This window comes from Pezoporus occidentalis, unplaced genomic scaffold (genome assembly GCF_034315485.1).
Source record: "Pezoporus occidentalis ecotype Australia unplaced genomic scaffold, CSIRO_AGI_Poc_V1 ctg498, whole genome shotgun sequence".
In the NCBI taxonomy this organism is placed as follows: Eukaryota; Metazoa; Chordata; class Aves; order Psittaciformes; family Psittacidae; genus Pezoporus; species Pezoporus occidentalis.
The window spans coordinates 29,416-39,520 of NW_026915833.1; the positions used below are offsets into that span (position 1 = coordinate 29,416).

Consider the following 10,105-nt stretch of genomic DNA (forward strand, 5'->3'; position numbering starts at 1 on the left):
GTTCCCATTGGGGGGCGTTTGTTAACGTCGGGGGGTGCTCGTTACCGTTGGGGGGCGTTTTAACGGCTCGGGGGGGGGCCCCTCCACCACCGGCACCCACCCGGTACCGAACCCCCCCCCACCCCCCCCAGGATGCGCGCAGCGAAGCGGCGGCCGAGGGGTGACCGGTGAGTGTGGGGCTGGGGGGGGGGGAGGGGGGTTGCTATGGGGTGAGCCCCCCTTTCTGTGCCCCCCATTTCGGGCGCTGAACCCCCCCCCCCCCCCGCGGTGGCAATGGGGAGGGGGGGGGGATGGAATGGGGATGGGGATGGATGGGGGGGGGGGGGGGCACCCCCACACGCACACACACATGTAGATCATATGGGGGGGGGGGGGGCGGTGGTCACACGCGTGTGCAAGCGGTGCTGCGGGTGCGGGCACGCGTGTGGGTCGCTGGACACGAGTGCACACGCGTGGGCCCCGGCACACGCCATCTGCGCCCCACGGATGCACACGCGTGTGGGCACGGCGCTTGGCGTGTCGGGTTGTGGGGGGGGGTCTTGTGGCCGCTCTCCGGTGGGCCCCCATTGCACGCGTGTGTTGTAGAGCCGCCTCCATGGGTCTCGGTTGCCCCCCCCCAGGCGCTGACCCATGGCGAGGGGCTCGCGGCCCCCCCCGGCTCCCCCCCGGCGCCGGCGGCGGCAGCGCTACGTGGAGAAGGACGGCAAGTGCAACGTGCAGCACGGGAACGTGCGCGAGACCTACCGGTACCTCACCGACATCTTCACCACCTTGGTGGACCTCAAGTGGCGCTTCAGCCTCCTCGTCTTCATCCTGGCCTACGCCGTCACCTGGCTCTTCTTCGGCCTCATCTGGTGGTTCATCGCCTACTGCCGCGGCGACCTGGAGCACCTGGAGGACCACGCGTGGACGCCGTGCGTCAACAACCTCAACGGCTTCGTCTCCGCCTTCCTCTTCTCCATCGAGACCGAGACCACCATCGGCTACGGGCACCGCGTCATCACGGACCAGTGTCCCGAAGGCATCGTGCTGCTGCTGCTCCAGGCCATCCTGGGCTCCATGGTCAACGCCTTCATGGTGGGTTGCATGTTCGTGAAGATCTCGCAGCCCAACAAGCGCGCCGAGACCTTGGTGTTCTCCTCGCACGCCGTGGTCTCGCTGCGGGACGACCGCCTCTGCCTCATGTTCCGCGTGGGGGACCTGCGGGACTCGCACATCGTGGAGGCCTCCATCCGCGCCAAGCTCATCAAGTCCAAGCAGACGCAGGAGGGCGAGTTCATCCCCTTGGACCAGACCGACCTGAGCGTGGGCTTCGAGACGGGCGACGACCGGCTCTTCCTCGTGTCGCCCCTCATCATCAGCCACGAGATCGACGAGAGGAGCCCCTTCTGGGACGTCTCGCGGCACCAGCTGGAGAAGGACGACTTCGAGATCGTCGTCATCCTCGAGGGCATGGTGGAGGCTACAGGTAACGGAGGGTTTGGGGATGCATCTCATCCCGGTGGGGACCACGGGTGTCTCACCTCCATGTGGGCAACGCCACCCGTCCTCGTGGTGGCACCTCATCCTGGGGCTCATGGGGGGTTATCTCACTTCCATTGGGACGCCTCATGGGGGCAGGTAACCTCCGTGGGGATGCCTCATCCTTGTAGGGGGCAACTTCATCTCCATGGGGCCACCTCACCTCCATAGGGGCACGTAATCCGCGTGGGGATAGCTCTGTGGGACCATCTCACCTCCATTTGGGCACCATCACCCATCCTCGTGGGGACACCTCATCGCTGGGGGGGCACGGCCATGGGAACACCTCACCCTGGGGCAGACGCCTCAGCTCATGGGGATAGCTCATCTCTGGGGGGTTATCTCACTTCCATTGGGACACCCCAGATCCATAGGGACACCTCATGCGGGCAGGTAACCTCCGTGGGGATACCTCATCCTTGTAGGGGACAACTTCATCTCCATAGGGGGATCTCCATGGGGCCACCTCACCTCCATAGGGACACGTAATCCGCGTGGGGATAGCTCTGTGGGACCATCTCACCTCCATGAGGACACCTCCATGGGAATGCCTCATCCTGGTGGGGCCACCTCATCTCCATGGGGACATCACCTCCGCGTGCTCATGCAGCACAGTGGGGTGCCCCGTGCTCCACATCCTTCACCCGTTAGGGTACCCCATGCACCATGTCCTTCCCCCATGGGGTGCTCCAGGTACTGTGTCCTTCCCCCATGGGGTGCCCCATGCGCTGTGCCCTTCACCCATGTTCTTCACCTGTTGGTGTGCTCCATACACCACATCCTTCACCCATGGGGTTCCCCATGCACTGTGTTCTTTTTCACCCATGGGGTACCCATGCCCCACATCCTTCACCCCCTGGGGTACCCACACACTGTGTCCATCACCCATGGAGTACCCACACCCCATATCCTTCACCCCGTGGGGTGCCCATGCACAGTGTCCATCACCCATGGGGTACCCACACCCCACATCCTGCACTGTTGTGGTACCCACACACTGTCTCCATCACCCATGGGGTACCCATACCCCAAATCCTTCCCTATCGTGGTACCCCCACCCTGTCTCCATCAACCATACAACACATCCTTCCCTATTGTGGTACCCACACTCTGTCTCCATCACCCATGGGGTACATCCTTCAGTATTGTGGTACCCACTCACTGTCTCCATCACCCCTGGGGCACCCATACCCCACATCCTTCCCTATCGTGGTACACCTGCCCTGTCTCCATCACCCATACCCCACATCCTTCACTATCATGGTACCCCCTCACTGTCTTCATCACCCATACCCCACATCCTTCCCTATTGTGGTACCCCCCCCCCCCCCCGTCTCCATCACCCATGGGGCACCCGTACCCCACATCCCTCACTGTTGTGGTACCCACACACTGTCTCCATCACCCATACCCCACATCCTTCCCTATCATGGTACCCCCATCCCGTCTCCATCACCCATGGGGCACCCATACCCCACATCCTTCCCTATCGTGGTACCCCCACCCTGTCTCCATCACCCATACCCCACATCCTTCCCTATCGTGGTACCCCTGCCCTGTCTCCATCACCCATGGGGCACCCATACCCCACATCCCTCACTGTTGTGGTACCCACACACTGTCTCCATCACCCATACCCCACATCCTTCACTGTTGTAGTACCCACACACTGTCTCCATCACCCATGGGGTACATCCTTCAGTATTGTGGTACCCACTCACTGTGTCCATCACCCATGGGGTACATCCTTCAGTATTGTGGTACCCACTCACTGTGTCCATCACCCATGGGGTACATCCTTCACTATTGTGGTACTCCTGCACTGTCTCCATCACCCATGGGGCACCCATACCCCACATCCTTCACTGTTGTGGTACCCTCGCCCTCTCTCCATCACCCATGGGGCACCCATACCCCACATCCTTCCCTATTGTGGTACCCACTCACTGTGTCCATCACCCATGGGGTACATCCTTCCGTACCATGGTACCCCCCCCCCGTCTCCATCACCCATACCCCACATCCTTCCCTATTGTGGTCCCCCCACCCTGTCTCCATCACCCATGGGGCACCCATACCCCACATCCTTCCCTATTGTGGTACCCCCCCCGTCTCCATCACCCATGGGGTACATCCTTCCGTACCATGGTCCCCCCACCCTCTCTCCATCACCCATGGGGCACCCATACCCCACATCCTTCCCTATTGTGGTACCCCCCCCGTCTCCATCACCCATGGGGTACATCCTTCCGTACCATGGTACCCCCCCCTGTCTCCATCACCCATACCCCACATCCTTCCCTATTGTGGTCCCCCCACCCTGTCTCCATCACCCATGGGGCACCCATACCCCACATCCTTCCCTATTGTGGTACCCACTCACTGTGTCCATCACCTATGGGGTACATCCTTCCCTATTGTGGTACCCCTGCACTGTCTCCATCACCCATGGAGCACCCATACCCCACATCCTTCACTGTCATGGTACCCCCTCACTGTCTTCATCACCCACACTCCACATCCTTCCCTATTGTGGTCCCCCCACCCTGTCTCCATCACCCATGGGGCACCCATACCCCACATCCTTCCCTATTGTGGTCCCCCCACCCTGTCTCCATCGCCCATGGGACACCCGTACCCCACATCCCTCACTGTTGTGGTACCCACACACTGTCTCCATCACCCATACCCCACATCCTTCCCTATCGTGGTCCCCCCTCACTGTCTCCATCACCCATACCCCACATCCTTCCCTATTGTGGTCCCCCCTCACTGTCTCCATCACCCATACCCCACATCCTTCCCTATCGTGGTCCCCCCCACCCTCTCTCCATCACCCATGGGGCACCCTCTCCGGGCGGCTCCTCCCGCACGACGATGCCCACTGCCTCCCCGGCGCAGGGATGACGTGCCAGGCTCGCAGCTCCTACCTGGCGGACGAGGTGCTCTGGGGGCACCGCTTCACGCCCCTGCTCAGCCTCGAGGAGGGCTTCTACGAGGTGGACTACGGGGGCTTCCATCACACCGTGGCCGTGCCCACCCCGGCCTGCAGCGCCCGGCAGTTGGCTGCGGCGGCCGCTCGCCGTCAGGCCCAGCTCTACTGGTCCATCCCGAGCCGCCTGGACCAGCCCTTGGAGGAGGCAGCGGCGGCGGCGGCGGCGGCCGTGGGGGGGAACGGGGACCCGGACCCCCCTTGCGAGAGCAACGGCACCGTGGGCGGCCCCGAGGCGCGGTGAAGGGGCGCTGGCGCCCCATTGCCCATGGAATAAACGCGCACCCCCCCCTGCTCCCCATGCTGAGGTGTGTTGGGTGTGAATGGGGGCATCCCCAAGGTTGTACCCCCCCCAAACACACACCTTGACTGTGATGATCTTGGCGTGTGAATTGGGGGGGGGCATAGGTTGTACCCCCCCCCCCACGCCCCTTGACTGTGATGCTCTTGGGGTGTGAACTGGGGGGGGGGCATTGGTTGTACCCCCCCGCCCCACACACCTTGACTGTGATGCTCTTGGGGTGTGAACTGGGGGGGGGCATTGGTTGTACCCCCCCCTCCCCACACACAACCCCCATTCGGGGTGCTCCATGCAACGTCGGGTTGGTGTCCCCCCCCCCCCCCCTTGAGGGGGTGCTTCGGATATTGGGGACGCCTGCGGGGGGGTGGGGTCGTGGGGGACCCCCAATGGGGGGGGTGAGGATGTGGGAACACCAAGGTGGGGGGGGCACCGAGACCCCCATGACAGCGAGGACACGGGGATGTGAAGGGGTTGGTGCCCCCCCAGCTGGGGGGGGGGTGTCGAGGGGGTCAGGGTTGGGGTCGGGGGGGGGGGGTGTTAAGGGGGCCCCCGGGGGGGGGTCGGCGCTGGGTCAGGGGGGGTCACGGCCCCTCCCCGTGTCCTCAGGTGCCCCCCTCGGCTGCCGCATTCCTCCCGCCCACGGGCAGCAGCTGCGCGAGGAGGGGGGGCAGGAGCCGTGCTCCCAGTGCCCGGGACGGGATCCCAGCGCTCCCAGTCCCATCCCAGTGCTCCCAGTGCCGGATCCCAGCGCTCCCAGTCCCATCCCAGCGCTCCCAGTCCCATCCCAGCGCTCCCAGCGCTCCCAGCGCTCCCAGTGCTCCCACTGCCGGATCCCAGCGCTCCCAGTCCCATCCCAGTGCTCCCAGTGCCGGATCCCAGCGCTCCCAGTCCCATCCCAGCGCTCCCAGTCCCATCCCAGCGCTCCCAGCGCTCCCAGCGCTCCCAGTGCTCCCACTGCCGGATCCCAGCGCTCCCAGTCCCATCCCAGCGCTCCCAGTGCCGGATCCCAGCGCTCCCAGTGCTCCCAGTGCCGGATCCCAGTGCTCCCAGTGCCGGATCCCAGCGCTCCCAGTCCCATCCCAGCGCTCCCAGTGCTCCCAGTGCCGGATCCCAGCGCTCCCAGTGCCCGGGCCGGGATCCCAGCGCTCCCAGTGCCGGATCCCAGTGCTCCCAGTCCCATCCCAGTGCTCCCAGCGCTCCCAGTGCCGGATCCCAGCGCTTCCAGTCCCATCCCAGTGCTCCCAGTGCCGGATCTCAGTGCTCCCAGTCCCATCCCAGCGCTCCCAGTGCCGGATCCCAGCGCTCCCAGTGCTCCCAGTGCCGGATCCCAGCGCTCCCAGTCCCATCCCAGTGCTCCCAGTGCCGGATCCCAGCGCTTCCAGTGCCGGATCCCAGCGCTCCCAGTCCCATCCCAGTGCTCCCAGTGCTCCCAGCGCTCCCAGTGCCGGATCCCAGTGCTCCCAGTCCCATCCCAGTGCTCCCCGTGCCCTATACCAGTGATGCCAGTGCTGCCAGTCCCATCCCAGCGCTCCCAGGGCTGGATCCCAGCGCCCCCAGGGCTCCCAGTGCCGGATCCCAGTGCTCCCAGTGCTCCCCATGCCCCATTCCAGTGCTCCCAGTGCCAGATCCCAGTGCTCCCAGTGCTCCCAGTGCTCCCGTTCCCATCCCAGTGCTCCCATTCCCATCCCAGTGCTCCCAGTGCTCCCCGTGCCCCATCCCAGTGCTCCCAGTGCCAGATCCCAGTGCTCCCAGTCCCATCCCAGTGCTCCCAGTGCCAGATCCCAGTGCTCCCAGTCCCATCCCAGTGCTCCCAGTGCTCCCCGTGCCCCATCCCAGTGCTCCCAGTGCCAGATCCCCATCCCCCCCAGTCTCCCCCAGTCCATCCCAGTTCTTCCCAGGCCATTTCAGTTCCATCCCCCCCCGTCCATCCCAGCCCCTCCCCCTCCCGGCAGGGGGGGTCTCTCCGTGTTTACGGTCCCGGCCCCCCCGCTGCCCCCCCCCGCCGACCCCCAAAGCTGAACAAACAAATGACGCGAGGCCACGTGCTGGGCCCCCACCCGGCCCCGTGGGGCACTGGGGGGGGGCTGGGATGGACTGGGGGGGGGCTGGGGGGGGCTGGGGGGGACTGGGATGGACTGGGATGGACTGGGATGGACTGGGATGGACTGGGGGGACTGGGATGGACTGGGGGGATTGGGATGGACTGGGGGGACTGGGATGGACTGGGGGGACTGGGGGGACTGGGATGGACTGGGGGGATTGGGATGGACTGGGGGGATTGGGATGGACTGGGGGGACTGGGATGGACTGGGGGGACTGGGATGGACTGGGGGGACTGGGGGGACTGGGATGGACTGGGATGGACTGGGGGGACTGGGATGGACTGGGATGGACTGGGGGGACTGGGATGGACTGGGGGGATTGGGATGGACTGGGGGGACTGGGATGGACTGGGGGGACTGGGATGGACTGGGGGGACTGGGGGGACTGGGGGGACTGGGATGGACTGGGGGGGGACTGGGGGGATTGGGATGGACTGGGATTGACTGGGGGGACTGGGGGACTGGGGGACTGGGATGGACTGGGGGGACTGGGGGGACTGGGGGGATTGGGATGGACTGGGATGGACTGGGATGGACTGGGGGGACTGGGGGGACTGGGATGGACTGGGGGGACTGGGGGGACTGGAACTTGAATGGACTGGGGGGATTGGGATGGACTGGGGGATTGGGATGCACTGGGGGGAGCTGGGATGGACTGGGGGATTGGGATGCACTGGGGGGAGCTGGGATGGACTGGGGGGACTGGGATGGACTGGGGGGATTGGGATGGACTGGGATGGACTGGGATGGACTGGGGGGTGCTGGGGGGACTGGGATGGACTGGGATGGCCTGGGACAGACTGGGATGGACTGGGACAGACTGGGATGGACTGGGATGGCCTGGGACAGACTGGGATGGACTGGGATGGACTGGAACTTGCATGGACTGGGACAGACTGGGATGGACTGGGACAGATTGGGGTGGACTGGGACAGAGTGAGATGGACTGGGATGGACTGGGACAGACTGGGATGGACTGGGACAGACTGGGATGGACTGGAACTTGCATGGACTGGGACAGATTGGGATGGAGTGGGACAGACTGGTGGCAACTGACATGGACTGGGGGGCACTGGGCTGGATGGGGGACTGGTCTGTACTGGGCTGCACTGGGGGTGTGAGGCTGGGCTGCGGGGAGCACTGGGGCAGACTGGTGGTGCTGGTGCACGCTGGTGGCCCCGTGGCAGGGGCTGCGGGCCCCACGGCACTGCCCCCCCCATGCCCTTGAGCTGCCCTTGACGGTTGCCATGGCGACTAAGCCGGACCCTGGGGGGCCAGGGCAGAGAGGGAGGGGGGGGCGTTACTGGGGGGGGGAGCTGGGAGCAGGACTGGGGGCACTGGGATAGACTGGGGGGGGGGGGCACTGGGGGGGGTGGTTGGGGGTCACAGGGGCATCATCCAGTACAGTCGGTCCCTAGAGGAACAGCGGGGGCCAGGGAACAGGCTGTCCATGGGCACAGCCTCTGGGTACCACCGTGCCCCAGTACAGGCAGACCCCAGCACGGATGGCTGTAGGGACAGCTGGTCCCAGGCACAGCTGGAACCATGGGTACAGTCAGTGTATGGGTACAGTCAGTCCATGGGCATAGTCAGTCCGTGAGCACAGTCAATCCATGGGTACACTCAGTCTATGGGTACAGTCAGTCTATGGGCACAGTCAGTCTATGGGCACAGGCAATCCATGGGCACAGTCAATCCATGGGCACAATCAATCCATGGGCACAATCAATCCAGGGGTACAGTCCATGGGCACAGTCAATCCATGGGCACAGTAAATCCATGGGTACAGTCAATCCATGGGCACAGTCAATCCAGGGGTACAGTCCATGGGCACAGTCAATCCATGGGCACAGTCAATCCGTGGGCACACTCAGTCTATGGGCACAGTCCATGGGCGCAGTCAATCCAGGGGTGCAGTCAATCCATGGGCACAGTCAATCCATGGGTGCAGTCAATCCATGGGGACAGTCAATCCATGGGTACAGTCAGTCCATGGGCACAGTCAATCCATGGGCACAGTCAATCCATGGGTACAGTCAGTCCATGGGCACAGTCAATCCATGGGCACAGTCAATCCATGGGTACACTCAGTCTATGGGCACAGTCCATGGGTGCAGTCAGTCCCTGGGCACAACCGTGCCCCCGAGCACACTCCGCTGTGGGTACCCCGGGCTCTGGGCACAGCCGCACCCCCCCGGCACCGCTGCTGCCGTCGCCTGTTGGCACAGGCGGACCCTCAGCACAGTCGCTGTTGGCACAACCGCGTCCCCTGGCACAGCCGGTCCCAGGGCATAGTTGGCCAAAGGCACCGGCGTTCCCTGGGTACAACCCCCCCGTTCCCGTCCCCCTGTTCCCATCTCCTCCATTCACAGCCCCCCCCATTCGCAGCCCCCAGTCCCATTTCCCCCATTCCCAACACCCCTCTTCCCCCCATTTCCCCCCCATTTTCCCAACCCCATTCCCACCCCCCCTCTTTCTCAGCCCCCCATCCCATTTCCCCCCATTCTCACCCCCCATCCCATTTCCCCCATTCTCACCCCCCCATCCCATTTCCCCCATTCTCACCCCCCATTCCCATTTCCCCCATTCTCACCCCCCATTCCCATTTCCCCCATTCTCACCCCCCATTCCCATTTCCCCCATTCTCACCCCCCATCCCATTTCCCCCCATTCTCACCCCCCCATTCCCATTTCCCCCCATTCTCACTCCCCCATTCCCATTTCCCCCATTCTCACCCCCCATCCCATTTCCCCCCATTCTCACCCCCCCATTCCCATTTCCCCCATTCCCACCCCCCATCCCATTTCCCCCATTCCCACCCCCCATCCCATTTCCCCCATTCCCACCCCCCATCCCATTTCCCCCATTCCCACCCCCCATTCCCATTTCCCCCCATTCTCACCCCCCCATTCCCATTTCCCCCCATTCTCACCCCCCCATCCCATTTCCCCCATTCTCAGCCCCCTTTATTCCCATTCCCCTGTCCCCGTCCCCCCCCGTTCCCGTCCCCCCCCCCCGCCTTGGCTCTGCCCTTTCCCGGGCTAATTTTAGCCTCCCCACAGTCCCGGGACAGCGGGGGGGGGGGGGGGGGAGGTTGGGGGGGGGGGGGGGGGGGGGGAAAACACACCGGGAGAACCGGGGGCGCAGCCCCCCCCCCCATGGGGGTCACCCCCTTGCTCCCCCCAACC

At 64.6% G+C, this 10,105-nt stretch overlaps 1 protein-coding gene across 1 annotated transcript; it reads left to right on the top strand.

Moving 5' to 3' along the window:
* Positions 1-106: 106 nt before the first annotated feature.
* KCNJ9 (potassium inwardly rectifying channel subfamily J member 9) lies at positions 107-4,805 on the top strand. Its single transcript, XM_062636799.1, has 3 exons — positions 107-167; positions 621-1,468; positions 4,423-4,805. Exons 2-3 carry the CDS (start codon positions 631-633, stop codon positions 4,755-4,757), a joined length of 1,173 nt encoding a protein of 390 aa, XP_062492783.1. The 5' UTR covers positions 107-167; positions 621-630; the 3' UTR covers positions 4,758-4,805.
* Positions 4,806-10,105: the final 5,300 nt, after the last annotated feature.

What these genes read in the sequence shown, in the direction of transcription:
- KCNJ9 (XM_062636799.1), top strand. Translation starts at nt 631, where the DNA reads ATGGCGAGGGGCTCGCGGCCCCCCCCGGCTCCCCCCCGGCGCCGGCGG. An exon ending in GGGCATGGTGGAGGCTACAG is followed by an intron (nt 1,469 to 4,422) that starts GTAACGGAGGGT and finishes TCCCCGGCGCAG; the next exon opens with GGATGACGTGCCAGGCTCGC.